At 39.8% G+C, this 20,671-nt stretch overlaps 2 protein-coding genes across 3 annotated transcripts in view; one reads left to right on the forward strand and one right to left on the reverse strand.

Annotated features, from left to right (window-relative positions):
• Cdc40 (cell division cycle 40) overlaps positions 1-5,917 on the reverse strand; it is a 44,272-nt gene extending 38,355 nt beyond the window's left edge. Inside the window, exon 1 of the mRNA XM_027402191.2 lies at positions 5,499-5,917. Coding sequence (XP_027257992.1) covers positions 5,499-5,687 — 189 coding nt within the window. The 5' untranslated portion in view covers positions 5,688-5,917. The remainder of the gene's footprint in view (positions 1-5,498) is intronic.
• Positions 5,918-6,125: 208 nt separating this feature from the next.
• The window catches only part of Wasf1 (WASP family member 1), a 56,869-nt gene continuing 42,323 nt past the window's right edge, over positions 6,126-20,671 (forward strand). The window contains exon 1 of one of the 2 annotated variants that reach the window (XM_027402193.2): positions 6,126-6,685. The gene's annotated coding sequence lies outside the window, so the exon portion shown is untranslated. The remainder of the gene's footprint in view (positions 6,686-20,671) is intronic. The other variant, XM_027402192.2, reaches the window with a different exon arrangement.

A 20,671-nucleotide genomic window follows, 5' to 3' on the forward strand; every position in this document is an offset into this window, starting at 1 on the left:
AATTAAAGCTATGCTGTAGATGTAAGAGGCATAATTTGCATTTTAGTGACATTGGCTATGATAAACAGGGAATTCATTGGGAGAAAGCAACAGTCAATGTCTGAAATGACTTTTCAATTTTCTTTTTACTATAAAGTTAATAAATAATTTTGTTGTTTTTTGAGACCTCCCTCTGTCCCCTGAGTGCTCCAGCATAGTAATTCTCACAATACAATGAGGCTTATCACATTTTTTGTTTTGTTTTTGTCTGTCTATGAAGTCCACATGACCCTGAACTCAAGATCCTTCTACCTCGGCCTCAAGTGTGGGAATTACAGATGTGTGTCACCACCACTAGCCCAGCATAGGACACGTATAAAGTAGTTACTTCTACCATGCAAATAGGACACCATTGTATTAAAAGAAAAGTCTAACCAAAACAAACAAACAAACAACTGAATCATTACTATATATTAGAGAACACAAATCTAAGTCAATGGAGGTTCGGAACCAAAGGGAAATGGGGCTAAAGTAATATGTAGTGAAGACAACAGTGAACTTCCCAGAAATACTGAAAGATCCACACTCTAATCTATCTTCTGCTAAAGAAACTCAAACAGAATTATACGTGGAAATAAAAGAATGAAGAGAAATTCACAAATTTATTCCACAGGAAAAACAATGAAACCATACTTTAAATAAAATAAAAGGGTGGGTAGGTGGGTATATGCTGTCAAAAGAAAATAAAAAAATCAGTATGGAATCTATTAGATTCATTAGAAAAAGACAGCTGGTCTGTTATCAGTAACCACTGAGGACCACAAAATATCTTAAATGAGCTGAGAGATTCCTCAGCTAAGTAAGTAAACCTAGTAAAATATCCCCCAAGCAAGAGCATTGCACAAACACCGTGAAGGCAAACTGGAAGTGGACTCCTTGCCACCACCAGCCATTCTATTAGAAGACAATCTCAAGAAGACAGAGAGCAGGTATCTCTGCTGACAGGATGCAGGAGTCATCATCATTCCTGGCTGTCTCGTGGTGTATGTGTGTACACACATACCAAATAATAGTATCTTAGAAGGTGAAGGCTCTGAGTAACTCACACATGTAGTTTTTAGGGTAACCACCACAAGCTGGGTGCAAGGTCTACAAATGACACCAGATGCAGAACACAAAGACAAACTGTCTGCCCTTCTACTGTATCTGCAACAGTATGTTTACAGTCTTAAATGTATAGAAGCATCCTTTCAGACAAGGGAGATGGTACACCTCACTGCTTTCCTATCATGTTTATGTTTTAGTTTAATGTATATAATTTTAGTATGGGCTGAGGATGCAGCTCAGGTGATAAGAGTACGGCCTTAGCACACACAAAGTTGTGGTGTTGACAGAATGGTGGCATAAGTCTATAACCTCAGCACTTGGGATCAGAAGTTCAAGGTCATCCTTCGATTTACAGTGAGTCTGAGGTCAGCCTGGGATACCTGAGGTCCTGCCTGCAAATAACCCAAAATATCTTGTTATAACTGTTTTTCTTTGGCTCAAGGGCATGTTCATAGTCACATGGAAATTTTATCTTTGTGCCTAGTTTTTAACATGATGCATGAAGGTTAGGGACTATGGTGTCAAGTGACCTATGTTACTAAGCATTATTGTGTGGTCTAGAACAGGCTAGCAAACTCCAATACATGGCCTACAGATTAAATTTTGTACTAACAAAATAAGAATGATATTCACAGTCTTCAAGTGTTGATTACAATCAAATGAAGGAAAAAGAAAGACTTGTCAGAGATTACATATATGATCAAAAGCGCAAACCACTTAAGCTTTAATTTCTTTGTGAACATGTGAACACATTTGTGTACAGGTGAAAATGTAAGTCTGTGGAAGCCAGAGGTTGATGTCAAGAGTCCCCCTCAATGGTGCTTCCCTTTATTTCCCTGAGACAAGTTTCTCACTGAGCCAGAGCTTCCTCATTCAGCTAGACTGTCGAGTTAGAGAGTCAGGGAACAAACTGTCCTCTGACCTCCACATGGGTTCTGTAATATGCACAACCCTTCCCCTACCTAATCCAAAAAAATGTAACACAACAGGACATACATTCATTTTTGGCCAAATAACCCTTAGTCACCAGAAAAAGGGTGCATGCTTCACAGTTCTTTCCTTGATCATTTTCTAATCATTTGCAATTACATTTAATTTTTTCTTTCCCCCCTGCATATAAGCGAATGCTGGTGCACAAAGCTCATGTCTTATGACAGAACCCAGATAGCTGGGGATCTAGGCCAGCTTGGATTGAACCTCTGGTGTCTCTTACTGAATTTCCCTTAATCATGTGTATAAGGCAATGGAGATACTCTCTGGGCCTCAGAAACAAACTTAGAAAAAGGATGTAGGAATACACACACACACACACACACACACACACACACACACACATACACGACATATAGATAGATATAGGAAGAAACATGTACACTAAGGCTGGGGGACCACAGTTTTGGATATATGAGAGAGGTCAGGGAATATGGAAAAGAAAATCAGGCTTGTGGGGCTTCATAAAGAGTTCAGAATGGGAGGATGGCAGGCTTCACAAGCTATACAAAGAATTCAGTATTTACCTACTAGACACCATGATGTTTTTGGACAGGGATGTGACATGATGAAATCTGAATTTGAATGAACATTCTAAATGTACTGTGGAGGAAAGGGGGTATGGGGTTAGAAGACAAAAAGAAAGAAGCACACAGAAAAGTTATTCTTGTTGTAGATAAAAGGAGACTCTGAACTAAACAGTGGTGCAACAGCAGGAAGAGAAATTTGATAAACATTACTCAGTTACAGCACGAAAGGTACCCATTACCATAAGTAATGGCTGAAAAAGTCAATTCCTAGAGAAATAAGGTACTGTGGAAGCTGCACTAAGGAAAATAGAGAGGAAGAAACTAATTTGAAAAACAAAACCCTAATGAAGCAGAAGTATCAGATGAACAACTAACTGGCTCCAGGCACTGAGGAAAGAAAAATAATGAGCTTCTGTTTCATGGCTTGGGCCATGGATCAAAAACAAAATGGGAATACAAAAGTGGACTCTGAAGAAAGAAACTGAAGTTTTCAGTGCACTATACAAAAGGGGCCTAAGAACCATCCTGGATGAGTTTTTTTTTTTGGGGAGGGGGGGTTGAGACAGGGTTTCTCTGTGGCTTAAGAGGCTGTTCTGGAACTCACTCTGTAGACCAGGCTGGCCTTGAACTCACAGTGATCTGCCTGCCTCTGCCCCGCAAGTGCTAGGATTAAAGGCGTGTGCCACTACCACCCGGAGAGATTTTTTTTTTTTTTATTAATACTTAAGCTGGCAAGGAGTTTAGGACAGTTTATCAGGGTAGTTGGCATTTAATCAGCATGTATTATTTGATACAGTTAAAACTGCTTCGAATTTCTGAAAATAAGTAGCTAAACCTATTTGAAAGATGAATAAGAACTGGCTTAGCTCTTAAGTAATATATCCAAGTGGCCATGTGTGTAGTGCTAGAGGTAGATCTGAATAACACTGGAATCTTGACTCATTTCATGCCTATGTTAACTTCTTCACAGTAGTCACCTCTGAGGGGATGGAACTTGAAATAAGGGCCTAGACCTAGGAGGCACTAAAGCTGAAGGGGCTGGCAGAAGATGAGGGAATCCAGAGGCTGCAGAATACTCAGTGGAAGCTGCAGGGAAAAAATGAATTGAGATAGAGAAATTCTTTTTTTTTTTTTTTTGATTTTTGTTTGTTTGTTTTTTTCCAAGACAGGAAAATATATGTGAAAAATATATGTGAAAAAAAAAATCTCTGTGGCTTTGGAGGCTGTCCTGGAACTAGCTCTTGTAGACCAGGCTGGTCTCGAACTCACAGTGATCCACCTTCCTCTGCCTCCCAAATGCTAGGATTAAAGGTATATGCCATCAATGCCTTTAACAATGTTATTTGATGCAGAGATTCAAGTCAGATGGAAGGACCAATTAATGCAAGGCCTAAGACATCATTCCCATGAAGTTGTTAATCAAGAAGCTAAGGCTAGACTGCACTGAGCTTGGGGGGGGGGGGGCTGTGACAAAGATGGGAAGAATGCAGAACCAAAAGCTTAGTTTTCTACGGAACAGACTGAGGAGGCTAGTGAGATGTCCTCAGTTGGGAGAGCTTTGTTTTGTTCTAAAGATAGAATTCCCAGCATTCTTTCATGCCAGATGTCCTTATTTAAAAAAAAAAAAAAGTTTCATAAATGGCCCGTCAAAACTTGTGAAAGACTTAAGACACAAACAAGACCTCCCTCGCTCCTCCCATCTTCCGAGGGAAGTTTTGTACAGATTCCTCTCCACATTTTGAACACCCACATGGAGCTAACTACTGATTGACGATGCTCTCACTGAGTTTAAGACATCAGCCCCAGACACACCAAATCTCTGCCTTCCTAGGTTTGCAAGTCACCTAAGCTTGCAAACTCTTGCCTTAGTTTACAGGGCTTCGATTTCTTTGAACTGACTTTTTATCTCCCCTCAGAGAGGATCTGAGCATTCTACAAAAATCACACTGCTACCTTCTTCTTTATTTTTCCTTCCTGAAACAGGGTTTCTCTGTGTAGCTTTATCCTGGAACTGGCTCTGTAGACCAGGCTGGCCTTGAACTCACAGAGATCTGTCTGCCTCTGTCTCCTGAGTGCTGGGAGGCTTGCACCACCACCATCCTGCCTTACCTTATTCTTTACCATGGTTATTTCCCCCTCCCAGTGTTCAATCCAATCTGTAACTACATTTTTGTCCACATCTAATTGATTCCAGTATGCACTAATGCTCCCAGTATGTTCGGTTTTGTTGGCCTCTGTGGCTTTCAGTCCTGTTGTTTCTGGAAAATGATACGTGCTTAATAAAGAACTACATAGCTGGGTTTTTTCCTTTATCACCTTCCTTCATTGGGTCCATGCATGCTACTTCTTAAAGCTTATGCCCCTTTCCCACTCGTTGTATTAACATATACAATCACAAATAGCTAGCATGTATTGCCCTCTTACTAGATTATTAGGCTCTGTGTTATATAAACTTTACTATATAATTTCACTTAATCTTTACAATAACCCCCCGGTATAGGTAAGTTTTTAAACAACTATCTCCATTATACAAGAGGAAGTTGTATAATTTGCAAGTAGTGAAGCCAGGATTCGAGACTAGTTTCTTAAAAACAAAACAGTGCCTGGCCACGGCTCGCTTCTGGTGAGGGCACAAATTCTAGTTAGGAAGTCCTGATGCGCTTTTAGCTATGTTCTAAACTTCTGCTCTAATAAGACTACGTCCTAGCCTAGAATTCAAACTTTCTTCCCCTCTTGGACCACTTTTATGCGATGGAGACAGCAGAGGGGTAGTGGAGGAAGATGTGGGACGACGCGTAAACGCTAGTAATTTACTTCTCAGCACCTCACCGGAGACGAGCGGTTTGGGATCTGAAACCAATTCCCGCACCCATCAGTGACCAAAACACTTACCTTAACCGCCACCTCCGGAGCCGAATCTACCGCCACTGTCAGAGAGGGCTTGGCTGAAGGCGATTTGGTCAGGTGCATGAGAGAGTCGGCGGCTGGCAGCGGACACCGACTGCCCTCACTGTCCGAGTCCGATTCGGACCCTGAACCCGAGCCATACGAAGCAGCTAGAGCTGCAATCGCAGCGGACATGACTGCAACAGATCCTCTCTGCTGTGGTCAGGCCAGGGCGGAAGAAGCAGCGACTCCCAGGTCCTGACAGATTGCCAAGGAACACTTTATTTACCTTCTTTAACAAAAAATCATTTATAACTTCCTGAAAAAAATATAATGATTATTACTCTGACTGCATCAGTATCTGAGACTCGCAAACATTAATCTAGATAAGCACAAGGAATTACAACTACTTATAACTTTCAGGACCTCGTTGATTAAAGCCCCACAGTTCTGAGATACCTTTGAAGCCTCGAGGTCCTCCACTCCCGGCGTGCAGAGCGGTGGGAAGCGCGAGGCACCATGGGAATTGTAGTTTGGAGGGAGGAGGCGGAGCCGGGCTGAGGGGTCGGCCTTCGACCCCGCCCCCAAAGGATGGTTCATTCAATTGGATATCATCTTCCCTCATTCCCTAGCCCAGCATCGTTCTCTGCGGCCCCCTCCCCCAAAGTGCGGATTGGGCAATACCACGGAGCCTCAGGACAGGGGGAAGCTCCGTCCTCTTGCCCACGGACGAGTACGTGAGCGGAGGCTGAGTCTCCCGCCCTGCGACCCTACGCCCTGCGGGACTCAAGGGGACAGTGCGAATCTTCAGTTCGGAGACCTGGGGCCCGCCTGGCGCAGCTCCGGGGGAAGGTTGTGGGGCGAGGCGGAGAGCGCCCCGCGGCTCCCCCTGCTGCAGGCGCGGGTCCCCGCGCCCGGTTGTGGAGCGTCGCGCGGGGAGGGGGCGGCGCAGGGCAGCGGCGGCTCGCGGTGTTGTTCGCTCGCGCGTCGCGCGCACCGCGGCTCGGGCCATCAGTGGCGCCCCCGGCGGCATTCCCGGCGGCCCGGCGCCCCAGCCAGTGCCCGGCGCGGCTTCCACCCCGCGGCCCGGCGCTCCCGAGGGGCTCTCGGTGAAGTCCCAGCGCGGAGCGGGACCGGCGACCGCCGCCGAAGCATGAAGAAGGGGTAAGGCGCGAGCCCCCCACGGTTTCTCGGTGAGCACGAGTCTGTCAGGATTTTGTCCCCTTTCTTCCCCGGGTCCTGGCAGGGGAACTGCTCTCCATCGGCCGGAGCCGAGAGGGGCGTGTGTGGGAGCCCGGGTCTGCGGCCGCGGCGGCGGCGATGATGGGCGCGCCGCCCGCCCCCGCCCCCATCCCGGGCTCCCCCGCGCCCGCCGCCTAGCAGCCCGGGCTGCGCGTGGAGGACGAGGGCGCGGGTCTCGGCTGTGGGGACCAGCCCGAGGCTGCTCCGGGTGCAGCGGCGGCGGCGGCGGCGGCTCTCACCTGCGGTGCCGTGCGGTCCGGGGCGCGCGGCTCCCACCCCGCCGCCGCTTCGCCCTCGTGCCTCGGCGCCGGCCAAGGCTGCAGCCCACCGCGGAGCCCCGGCTCGCCCTGTGTGCCTGCCGCTCTGAAAAGCGAGCTCTGGCCGCGCGTCTTCGCGCCGCGGCTCCCCGTGCACGACAGCGGTAAAGCGGTAAAGCGAGTGCGGGTATCCCTTTATTTTCCCGTGTGGAAGAGAAGCGGTTGCCGTCTCTTCTGATGCCTGGGAATCGGGAGGTTCCTCGGGCAGAGTTAGGGAGATGCTCGCCGGGCTCTGATGTCGGCAGGACTCGCCCATTGTGCCACCCAGATAATTATTCAACTATGCAGCATCCATTGCACCTTTCCCATTTTTCTTTTCCCCTAGCTACAGCATGCCCCCTAGCTTCCGTACTCCGACACCTTCTCTTGCACTTGCGGATGATGAACTAGAATAATGGTGAAAAGAGAGCTCATCCGATCCGAACATTCACGATCTGCCCTGTGACCGACTAATTGATTAATACCTAGCTAGAATAGGTATTTGAATACTACTCATTCTGACCTTATCCTTGACTATACGAAATGTGCCTGAGGCTCTAATTACATCTTTTTCTTGATGTTCACAAATTAGCGAAGTCTTGTTTCTGTTCAGTAATCGTTGTGATTAATTTTCAATAGTTGTTTAGTCCATTGATGTTTATAAATTTAATTTGGTAAACTTTAACTTTTCTAATTGCTGATATCGGCGTAACACAATTAACAAATGCAATCCCAGTTGGAACTCGAAGGAACAGTTTATCCCTGATGATCCAAGTTTCTGCTGGAAATCATTTTTATTTTGAATATTTTAATAAAGTAGTTAATACACATTTTTTGTTTTGAATAATGAAAGTTTTGTATTTCGTATTTGTGAAATTTGATTACTAATCATAGCCTTTATTTGAACGAAAGGAAGAATTTAATTTTTAAGGGGGATCTTAATCCTTAACTTACTTGGATTTTACTTCTCACTTAGCTAATTTTACAGTATATTTTATTACTGTTGCAGTTTTTTCCCTTATTCTTTTCTGACTTTTATTGTGGATGAGTAGATCCAGTTTTGCATACTCTACTTTAAGGATGAAATATGATTTTGAAAACATAAGAAACAAACATTAGTTACTTACAACTTAAGTGGTATTATTTAGAAACAAATTGTTAACTACCAGAAACATCTTTTTTTCCCTTTTTGTCATCCTTCCCATCTTTTTGTGTTTAAGTTTGTTTTGATAAAAACAGGGTTACACACAGGCAATGCAAGAGTTTGAAGGTGCATTAATAGTTTAATGGCACTTGTGAGTGGCATACATATAAATTGTTGGTGTAGAGTCATTTTTCACAAGATATTAGGCATTATTTCAGAGAAGATAGTTTCATAGTATTTTTTAACTAATTTTAAGTACTTTAATTGCTGAATCATGAAAATGCTTCAGTATGTTTTTCCATGGCACTCAAAAATGGCTGGTTTACATTTGATGTTGCTAGTGGTTTTTAATTTAGGCTTCATGCATACATACAATAATTACAGATACACTGATAAAATGACTGGTAACAAGTAGAATACTGAATTAAATTCATGAAGAGTCTAGAAAATATTGAAGGTCTTTTGGTTTAAAATTTTTGGCTAATGGAATTTATAACTGTGATCACTTGAAAGATAGGTCAGCTTTATCACTAGGGTTCATAAATGCCCATGTATTGAGAGATGGTGCATTACTGTAGTATAATACTATAGTTTTTGTTTAATTTTAAGAATATTTTAAGATATCTTTTCCAAAGGCTTAACCTTCATGTTAACAGTAGAGGATATATGTGGTTTCCTTGTTGAAAGATTAATCCCTTCCTTTTCACAGCAAAAACTACTATTGAAAGACTATATCCTTACAGTCTTTACTTAAATTTAGACTTTTGGTTACTTTGTGGGAGGAAGTCATATAGATGAAAGTCTCTACAAGTGTGTTTACAATTCATTATATAGCTTTTTTTGAAAATTATTTTGATTACATTTTATCATGTTTTCTTAAATATAAAGAGCTAAAATTTTGTTTTGTTTTTAATTGGGGTAAAGAAAATGTCTGTTTTTTTTCTTTTTTTCTTGAGCTGCGGCTTCCTGTCATAAATCCAAAGTAGCATTGCGCTTAACAAATAGCAGAGGGTTCATCTGTGTTCAGAGTAGCCACCAAATACAAGATTTAGCAAATATTTATTTAATAAAGCAGTTCATCTCTAAAGAGAAAGCTCTGTTTGGACCTGTTTTGTAACCTCTGTTCATAGTCTTCTTACTGCATACTATTGCGCTAGCACTAGATACAGAATGATGTAGACCTTGGCATCTTACGTGAAAGGATATTAATGATCTTCTTGCAGTGCACTTCCTGAAAACGTACATTAACACTTTCGTTTCTGAAATTATCTTTGTGACTTCAGTTTTCCAGTGAGATCTTAATAAAAAAGATGTACATATTGAAGTATTGTGCTTGTTTATGTAACAGGTTTTAAAAATATATGGCCTCAAGATAGAATGTCATAAAATTAAGAATTATGTGTTTTTACTTATTCCATGCAGATTATAATTTTATAGTTTTCTCTCTTCTTCCTTTTTTCCATCTTCTTTTTTGCTCAGTGCTGGGGATAAAAATCCAGGACCTTATGTGTGCCAGGCATTTCACTGCTGAGCTAATCTTCCTGCTCTTGATTTTGAATCTTGAATTTTCATGAGTTGGTAGTCTTAACTTTTTACTACATTTTAAAATTATAACATGCTGTAGAACTTTGTAGTAGTTCTCTTCTCATTGCTGAGATACAATAAAAAAATAGGGAAAAAAGCTTAAAAGAGGAAAAATTCCTTTTGTTTAGGGTTTGAAGGGATATCCCTCAAGGTGGCGGGCAAGGGGTTGGGGTAGAGGCAGCATGGCAACATGGTGGCAAGACAGAGGCAGCTGACCATAGGAATGAGAGGGAGAGACATGCTGGTCTGCACTTAGTTTTTCTGTTTTATTCAGCCAGGATCTAAGCACATGGAATGGAGTCACCAACATTCAGGGTGGGTCTCAATTATCCATCTCTGGAACCCTCCAGACCTTTGTGTACTGGGTGATTCTACATCTAGCGAAGTTTCCAATGAAGGTTAATCATCTCAGACTTTCTTAGAAACAGTAGGCTTAGTGATTAAACACAGCCTACCGGAAGCTAATTTAACACATAATATACTAGAGTTAAAAGATTATGCTAGTAGTTATTAATTTCTGGAAAATTAAAAAAATCATGCTAACAACTGATATAATTATATTTAAAGTATTTATAATACCATATAAAAATTCTTTCTTCTTGTTAACAATGACAGCGTCATTAGGAACTTGCCTTCTTTCATTCATCGAACAGGAAGAGGAAGATATTTCTTGATTTTCATATTGCTGCACCTTTTATGGGGCACGAAGTTAGGGCCTGTGAGAAATTGGAAGGGTGTAGGTCTTCTTGTGATTTTTACTTCTTGAGGGCTTTGGTTTTGTCAGTTGCAAAATCAAAAGGTTGAAGTAGAAGGCCCCTGCTGCTCTCTCTCTAGAACAGAAGTTTAAGAACTTAAAAACAATTGGTGGAACTCTCCTTCCCCGTGAGCTGTTTTCCTTTCTAATATTTCCACCTATACACTTGTCAGGGACTTTTTTCTTCTAGATCTACTTCTGAAAAGAACTTAGTTCTAAACTTTTCTTCTGTGCCTCCTATTGGAATCAAAGTGTTTAGTTCTTAATGTTGTTATTAATTTTGATAGTTTTTAAAAATAAGATGTCAGTACAATTAAATGGAATTATAATGGCATAGCATGCTTTAATAGAGGTATGGTAGGGTTGGAGGCAGACTGAAAAATGTGAATTATAAATGCATCAAGGAGCACACACCTTTAATCCCAGCACTCAGGAGGCAGAGGCAGGTGGATCTCTGAGTTGGAGACCAGCCTGGGCTACAAGAGCTAGTTGCAGGAACACCTCCAAAGCCACAGAGAAACCCTGTCTCAAAAACCAAATAAATAAATGAATAAATAAACAAACAAATAAATAAATGCATAAAGGAGAGAAACATTTTTGTTGTTTGTCCGTCTCCACCACCCCCCACTTCTTTTTTATGTTCCTGGTGCCTGTTTTTTAGTTTAAGCTAAATAGATTTTGAGTGGATGCAATCGCTACAGAATAGCAGGCAAGTCATTCTGCTATGGGTGGAAAGATCTGAGTGTCCTGAAAAAAGGAATCATGAAACAGCTGTTTGTCATTTCAATTAGAGTATTTGTAGGTATTTAATGAACTTATTTGGAGATTAATGACACTCAAAGATAATGTATAGCATGTTCTCCGAAGCGGAAAGGAAGTGCTATTACATGCTTGCTTTATATGCAAGTCACTTCATTGAGTCACTTGCGTTTATTTTACCAAATTGGTACTCAGGAGGGTTTTATGGAAGAATGGAGTTAGTTGAGTTTCAGGTTGTCTGGGAACTGTGTTCTCCCTGTTTTCCCCAATAATGTCAGTTAGAACTCTCCGCCTATCCTCTGCTCATTTGCAGTTGGTTAAACTGCCTAACCAGTTATTTTTTCTTTATATAATAAAATAAGGGCCAACAGAGTGCTAAGCTCAAGGCTTGATAGGAGCTAGTCTTCAAGAGCCTGGTTCTACAATGTAATGGACTTGGAATCTGGTGGGAAGCCCATGTTAAATCATCCAATGGCTGGATCAGACCTTACTGTTGTTGGGAAGATGGGTCACAATTCTGTCATTTGTTATCCCATTAAACTTAAGAGCTTTATTCCTGGATCTCAGATGTCCAAGGGTGAGCAAATTGGTTTTCTCTCCAGTTGCCCAGGCTATAAAATACAAACTCTGAGACTCCTAATGACTGCTTCCTTGCCATGTATACTAGAAATAAGTAGCTGCTCAGAAGGGCCTTACAGAGAGCACCTAGTTTCCGCATTGTAGGACTGAGTGTCTTTGTCCATGGTCCTGAGATTGACTTCACTAAAAGATGCCATTTTTGTTCCATGTCTTTGTAATAGGTTGGTTTTGTATTTGGTTTGACTTCTATTTGTCTTTGTAATTGGTTTGGCTTGCATTTTAGATAGTTGCCAGCTGCCCAAGAGCATTCTATCTTAGATGAGGTAGTTTGTTCGAGGTCACATGACTAATAAAAATGGAGGTCCATTTCACACAGTGTGATTTCCAGTCCCTCTTTTTTCCTGCTCCTCTAGATTGTCAGGAGTATCTTTTCTTATGGCTGAGGATCTTATAGGAACTCTGCAGAGTGGATCTAGATGTTTGTATCAGTTGGATTTGAATAATGAAAGGCAGCAGAGCTTTTTGAATGTATCAAAAAGTTGTCTGGCTTCTTGCTATTCTTTTTCTTGAGTGGCTGGTACTCTTAATTGGCTAATACTTCTGCATTGATTAAGTCAGCTTAAAAGAAAAAGCTTTTGTGTCAGGATATTAGAGTAGCTTGTTTGGTTCCTCTATCAAAGATTAAGAAGGCTCTTGGGCTTTTTGCTTGTTTGTTAGTTTTCAGATTTGTCTACAAAGCCAAGCAGTTTTGTTTTCTAAATAGAAACATCTCGTGCCCATTTATTATATTTGTCCATTTTGAGTAATTTTATAACATACTTATACTAGAGAGTATGCCAGAAATTTATAGAAAATTTAAGCAAAAAGAAAAAAAGGAAGCATTGGTATCCTAGTGGTGATGAAAGACTAACAATTTCCTGAAACCAAAATAAAATCTTTCTGATAGACCTAGAAGTCTATCAGGTTTGTTGATATTTCTAGAGAACGATTCTTTGACCTCACTGATTTCTTTTCTCTTTTGGTTTCCAGTTCTTAATTGTATTGATTTCTGTCCTTTTTACAAGTTTCTTTTCCCTTACTCCAGGCCTGTTTACTCTAAGTTGCCCGAGTTGGAAGTTTGATTTAAAAGTCTGCTTTCCCACTTCTCCTTCTCCCAGTTTTAGAGACAGAGTCTCATGTACTTCAGGGTGGCCTTAGTTTTACTTTCATTGCTAAGGATGACTCTAAACTCCCAAGCCTCTTGTCTCCACTTCCAAGGTATTAGAGTTATAGGTGTAGGCCTCCAGGCCAGACTCCTTGTATTTTCTGGTTATCATTTTTTGGGGATATCTCAGAGATTTTTGAGAACATGTTTTTCTTTAGTTCTGAATATTTAAAGAATTCATTTGAGACTTGAACTACGGTATTCAATCTCCAGATATTTGGTATATTCATCTATCTTTATGCTCTGTAATTTAATAATTGTTCTCTAAGAGCATACGTTGTATAGTTCCTATTTTAAGTTATCCCAAGTCTACTTATGACCTAAAGCATCATCTGTTTCAGTAATGGACCATGTGAGCTGGAAAAGAATGTGTAGTCTGTTTGGGGATCAAGTACTTTATACATGACAATTAGATCAGTTGGGTGATTTAGTTTAACCATATCTTGACTTATTTTTCTGCCTGTTGGATCTGTCAACTATGTTTATCCAACCAATTCTCCTCCCATTTTGTCAGTTTTGCTACATGTATTTTGATGTTCTGTTCTGAAGAACGTGTACATTTAAAAGGTGTTGTATTGTTTAGTAAATATTTTTATTTTATCTTATTATAGCATATCTTTAAATTCCAGGTAATTCCCCTCATTCAGAGGTTTCCTGTTAAACCTAGCCACTCAAGCTTCCTTTTGACATAGTTGACATTTCCTCATGTAGATCTCGGCCATGCTTTAGTAGTTTCTTTCCCCCTGAAGAACTTGTTTTATTACTTGACATTATTCACTGGTAACAGATTCCACTGGTTTTTATTTGTCTCAAAAAGTCTTTTGTTCACTTTGAATAATTGAATACAAAATTTCAGGTTGGTAAGTTCGTTTTCTTCCAAGATTTTCTCCATCCTTTTATTTTTAACCTACATCTTTCTATCTAAAATACATTTCCTGTAGAGCATGTGTAGTTGGAACTTACTTTTTTACTCAGTGACTATTTCTTTTAATTGGTGTGTTTGAACTTAAGTAATTAATGACAGTTGGTTTAATGGCTATCATATTTTTAACTTCTATCCATTGCTCTTATACTTTGTTTTTTTAAAAAATCTTCCTCTTTATTTCATCTTTCCTGACATTAATTGAGCATTTTATATGGCTCCATTTCCTCTCCATTCTTAACATATTAGTTATATCTTTTAAAACTTTCTTTTAATGGTTGCTCAGATTTTTTGGATACATTTATAGGTAATCTAAGTCTCCATAGAAGTACATTAATGCTGCTTAGCAGGTAGGTTAGGTACTTTAACAGTGTTCCCAATTCCGCTCCCCTATCCTTTATAATGTTGGTGCCATTCATTTCACTTCATTATATCACACAATACCTTGATGTATTATTTTGAATGAATAATTATATAAAGATTTTATTTTACCTTCCCTTGTTTATTCTCTTATACTCTTCCTATCCTTATGTAGGTCTGGCCTATGTTTTGATATTTTCTTTCCCTCTGCAGAAATGCTTTGTCATTTCTTGACAGACATATTAATTGGTGACAAATTCCCTTGGTTTTTATTTGTCTGAGAAAGTAATTTGTTCACCTTGGAATGCCTGAATACAAGAAATTGGTAGCTTTGTTCTTTCAAAGTTTGAAAGATGTCATTCTACCTCTTGTTTTAGTGGCTAATAATGAGGCAAGTATAGTGTAAGTTGTACCTGTCCATCTATAACTAAAATAGTTTTTCCTTTTCAGGTTTTTTTTTTTTTCCATGCCTTTCAGATTTTAGTTTAATTAACTAATTAATGCTTGGTATTCAACCTAAGAGGTTGTCTGTGATAGGTAAATTCTCTAGCACTAAGCTGCACTCCTGGCCTGCTGTTGTCTTCTGCAGTCTGTAACATCTACAGAAGGTGTAGATTTTCTGGTATCTGGTGTTCTTCATGGGTCTACATTTGGTTTCTGTCACTGATTTTAGAAAACTTTGCATTTGATATGTGCTGCATATCTTACACAACAACTTTGTGAAAAGGAATAATTCTTACCTTTCAGGGCAACTGAATTTTAAATATAGACCATGACAAAAGTTTTATAATTCTAGTCAAATATTATAACTATTTCTTAATATCTTTCTGATTCAGACTTTCTGTAAATTTAGAAGAAAACAGAATTATTTTAATTTCCTTACTCAGTTGCAATATTGGACATGGTTGTTGGGAATTAGTTCCAGAGTTGAGGTTATATGCAGCATACCACATCAGTTTACCATTAGAAGATTTGAATGAGACTGTCACATGACATCTGGAAAAATGTTAATATTTATTCACCCTAGGGAGATTCCCTGACAGACCAAAGAAAGGATGCCTCTTAAATTCCCCCTTCTGTGATTGTTGGGTTGTTACTGGAGAGTAGGTGACAAACCATCAAAGCCGAACCTCAGCCCCAATCCCCAGTCCACTGCCTTCCACTTCCTATATACTCTAGCACATCCAAGACCAATTCAAGTTAGGGAAGGAAGAATTGGTGACTGGTATCTCTCAGGTGAAATCTCCTGAACTTCTCCCTCCCACACTCACCACCCAAGATGATGCTAACAGCCTCTTCATTGTAGCCTAGCACACATGGGCCATCACTATATTGTTCTCCTTCTTTTGTTGACCTTACTGGGACCAAGGTGTTCCATAGATCACCAGAGCAACTCCTGTTTGTGATGGCAATAATCCTGTCACAATTAAAGGAAATGTCTCCAATAACAGACTGCAGTTATTTTACCAGTGCTTTGTACACAATCAGGAGTTGACTGACACCTGTGTGATGGTTCAGTAGGGAAAAGTACTTGCCTTGTGGGCCTGACAACCTGAGCTTGATCATGGAATCTACACTGGAAGGAGAGAACCCACTCCCAAAAGTTGTTTTCTGATTTTCACGTGTTGTACACACATGCCAGCACTGTCTCGCACTACACATCATTACAGAAAACTTGAGTGGATTGATTAATAGGAGAATCTAATACTTGCTTTAATTTAAATTTGCTTTAAAGATAATCATAGCCTAAATGATATGGTATTGTTACTAGAAATAATTAACTCCAAAGAGTGAATAAGTTTCCTTTGGGAGAGAGTAGAAAGTCATGGATAGTGAATTTGATTTGGGGTCTATTCGATTTGGACTTGTGACATGTCTTTTTTCGAGCTGTTTGAGTTTCTACAAATAATGTAGAATTGATAGTTCAAGATCTGGGAGTAGATAGGCTCACGAAGAAAAGGAAGAGTGTAAAGACCTGGCATGTAATAAAATTTACCTCCTGATGTACATTTAGAGTGCAGAAAGAGAACAGGATCTTGAAGAGACTGGAGAGGATGTAATGTGTTACCTTGTTATCTGACTGCTCTCTTACATAAAGGCAACATGTCTGTCTTGAAGAGAAACCCAAAAGGCTAGTGAGTAGGAAGTGAGGCGGAGTCAGCTCTGCTGTTGTTTTGTAGAGTGAAAGGAGTACAGGAAAGACAGTTGTTAAATGATAAAGCAACAAAGGGGTAGTGCGGGATATTTAGATATAAAAGGGCCAGTTCTAAGATGGAAATCTTGGAAGTAACATTGTTCAAGAGTGTACACTTGGCATGCTTAGTAGAAGGAAAGGTACTATTTGTCTTTAGAACCAAAAGTCGTGGTAATAGAGCCCTAGGGAGAAGGGCTACACTTCTAAAAGCCTTGTTCTAGTCTGTATGCTTCAGACATGTGCTGTTGTCAGCAAATAATACAAGCCATATTGAAGTATGAGAATCATGGAGGAATGAAAAGCACCATGCATCATTCATTACCACTGATTGTCGCTTAGAAATATATTTTCTTTGCTTGTAAGACTTTGATTATGTAGTTAACCATCTTGTGCTTCATATACAGTAATCCAAGTATCATAAAAGTCACCATTTTATTGTCATAGAAGGAAATGAACCAGATTATGTCTTTTAATAGATTTCTACATAAAGACTTTAGTTTCATTCTTAATAGTAAAAAGAAAATGTACAAGCTGGAAGATGACTCAGTATGGGTCTTGAAGAGAACATAAGATCATGAGCTAGTGCCCAGTATTCATAGATCCAGAGGTATTGAATGCCTTTATCCTCTGTGGGCATGTTACACACCATATATTTTATAAAAAATTCGTTAAGTACAGAAAAATGATATTAATCTTTCATAAATTTAACATGAGATTTAGTACTATATTTCATGTAGTAGGGATGGATTTATGAATGCTCTAATTTTTGTGTGTGTGTGTATGTATGTATGTATGTATGTATGTATGTATGTATGTATGTATGTATGTATATGGTGTGGTGTTGCTTGCCCTTGTATGCTTCTGTGGAGACCAGATGTTGACATTGTTATCTTCCTCTATCATTCCCAACCTTATGTTGAGGAAGTAGAGTCTCTCATTGAACCCGGAACTAGCCATTTCTTCAAGACTGGCTGGCTGGTTAGTACCATCACCTCCTGAAGTTCTAGGATTATAGACACACACCACCATGCTTGGCCTTTGCATGGGTCCTGGGACCTGTCAAATGCAAGCACTTTACCCACAGAGCCATCTCCCTGCCATCTCTAATTTTACTTTTTGAACTCCTTGACTCCTGTTACCTCAACCTTCTGAGTAGGTATAAGTGTGTGTGCCACTGTACCCACTCATTAAATTCACTCACTGAAAGCCTGCTATACGCTGGGCATGTTGTCTCATACCTGTAATTGCAGCACTTGTAATCCCACCCCGAAGAGGCTCAGTCAGGCATACCACCTAAAGTTCAGCACCAGCTTGGGCTACAATGTGAGAAGGTGCTCTTTGAAATTGACAAAAACAATAAGAAGCCTATGAGGAATTGTTAGGTCCAGAAACCATTGGTTTAAAAAGTATTTATTTCGCTATCCTTAGAATTTTTTAGTGATAAAGAGAGAATTATTACAGAAAGGCTTTTGAAATAAGTATATTATACAGTAGGTATTATTGCTATATTTTAAGCCCATGGGTTAGGACCAAAGACAAGATTGATTTATATTTTTAATGAAATATTCAGTAAGGAGTATTTGTTTTGTTTTCCATTAGCTTAGCTGTAGTATTTTAAGTTTGTGACTATACTAGTCATGTAAAACTTTAAAGAAGGGTGGTGATAATATTGAAAAGTAAGACAATTTGATTTTTATGTTTCTGACGGTACCTGTTTTTCATTTTCAGCTACCTTACAAATACTACTAAAATTACCTTTAATTGGTATTTGAGGATAGTCGTGAAGCATGAAGGTTTTTTAAATGTTAGGTTGAAGTATATCTAATTGTAAGAAAACTAGTGAAGTGAATATAGCTAAAGATAAAATATCTAGATTTTGTATGAGGAATGGAGGCTTGAGAATGGGCTGGGAGGAAAGCGTGAACTTTCAATGTCCTGAAAGTCAAATTATGTGTTCCGAAGAAGTGAGCAACTGTTCATATCTTAAATGAGAAGAATCTAGTTCGGCTTGGTCGTAATGGACCCTGGTGACATGATTTGGTGCAATACTGGAAATCAAAGTATAATGGAATAGATTTAAGTGAGAACTGGAGATGTCAAGTGACTTGTTAAGGAATTTTGCCATAAAGGTGTACAGAGGGGAGAAGTGGCCAAAGGGACAAGTGTGGGAACAAAAGAAATTTTGTTTTCTTTGAGATGGATGAAATTATCACATAGCATTTCTGCTGATAGCAGTGATTCAATAAAGGAGAAGATGGTGCAGAAGAAAGAGGACAATTAATCCTTACTGCTTAAATAGGTTTGAGGAACTGTCCTGAAATTTAGCCACCACAAGACATGGTGTCTGAAGCTAGGCAGTAGTGGCAGCACTTTAATCCCAGCACTTAGGAGGCAGAGGCAGGTGGATCTCTGTGAGTTTGAGGCCAGCCTGGTCTACAGAGGGAGTGCTGGGGCAGACTCCAAAGCTACAGAGAAACTCTGTCTGGAAAAACCAAACCAAAACAAACAAGAAAAAGGTATCTGAGGAGAAATTTTTTACTTTTGAAATAAATATGAAAGACCAACAACTAATCTATTTTACATGTAGATTATCTTTAGTAATGATACTATGAACTTTAATATAACTAGACCAGTTTTCCATTGTACAATTACATTTTTCTCAACTCAGGCATGAGATTGTAATTTGTTGGCAGAAGGTAGAGAGCAGAGCTCTTTGGTTGCCTTGTGTTTGTCTGAATTTGCTTTAGTCTGTTTGTGTCTAAGATTTTCTGCTTGTATATTTCTAGAAAGTTGTTTTAAAAACTATTGTGATTTATACACTGTCAACTTAACATTTAATAGTACTAAACTTAGATCATATGTTTGTTGTTGTTGTTGTTGTTTGTAGGTAGTAGAAAATAGTATTTCATAGCATGAATGTTTTCTTTAGTTGGAATGACTGGTTGTATTTGATTAAAAGGAGTTTTGAGAGCTCTACTGAAATGTAATTGACATAACAAATTGTGCAATTGGATGTGTTTAACTTAGAGATTCATATAGGAATCTGTCCTGATAATCAAGCTAAGGAGACACCATCAGAATTTTGTAGTCTTTATGTTCTCCCTGCTCTTTCCACCAGTCCCACTCCTTCCCTAAGCAATAGTAACCCTGTTTTCTGCTGCTATAAGTTAGTTTGCATTTTTAAAAGTTCTATGTAAAAGGAATGAATAGCATACATACATTTATAATTGTTAAAAGACTTATTATGTTGTTCCATCTGTCATTAGTTCTTTGTATTGCTGAATGCTCTCCATTATATAATTTCCATTCTAATGAATAACAGCACTGTTTCACATTCACTTGCTTATGGGCTTTTGGGTTCTTTTTAGGTGTTGACTGTAAAAATGTATTGCTTTTGGCATTCCTGTAGAGTCATTTTGGGACACATGCTTTCATGTCCCCTTATGACACGAAGCAAACAAAGCCAATGACTTGACTCCATTTTATGTATCGCCTAATCCACTAGGCTTTGAATGTGCTTTCTTAAATGCCTATGGAAACCCTACAGTGAAGTAATTTACTAGTTTCTAATAACCTGTAACTCTAAGGGTGAGCAGGCTGGCGGTTGGATTCATTCTGTGAAAGGTGACTACCCTGGAAAAAACTGGCGTTTGACAGGAGGTATAGTGTCCCGCGCCCGCTCTGTATTCCTCGCCAGCAAGAAATCATACGCAGGACACTCGGATCCTTCTGCAGGAAAGCTTTAATGCGTCTTGAGAGGAGAGCATAAGCTTACCAGAGCGGAGACCCTGAGCTAAGAATCCAGTCCCCTAATAAAGGCTGGCAGCCGCCGCCTGGGACGTGTTACCCTATGATTGGCTGTAGCTCATCCGGCCATATGACGCCACGGAATAGGCAGAGATCAAGGAATGGAAAATTACCCAGCGCCTGCGCAATAATCTTGTTTACATTCGGTGCCTGCCGGATGCAGGCGCCATCTTGTAATGGAGAATGCAGGGACGGCTCCCTACATATCCCCCTTTTTTTATTAATTAATGAAAAGGCTTTATATTATTACAAGCAAATAGGTCACCCATATGTTGAGGGATAGAGGTAGAGGTTGTACCTTCCCAAAATCAAACATTAAGACTGTGTACGGGAG

This window comes from Cricetulus griseus, chromosome 2, assembly GCF_003668045.3.
Source record: "Cricetulus griseus strain 17A/GY chromosome 2, alternate assembly CriGri-PICRH-1.0, whole genome shotgun sequence".
NCBI lineage: Eukaryota > Metazoa > Chordata > Mammalia > Rodentia > Cricetidae > Cricetulus > Cricetulus griseus.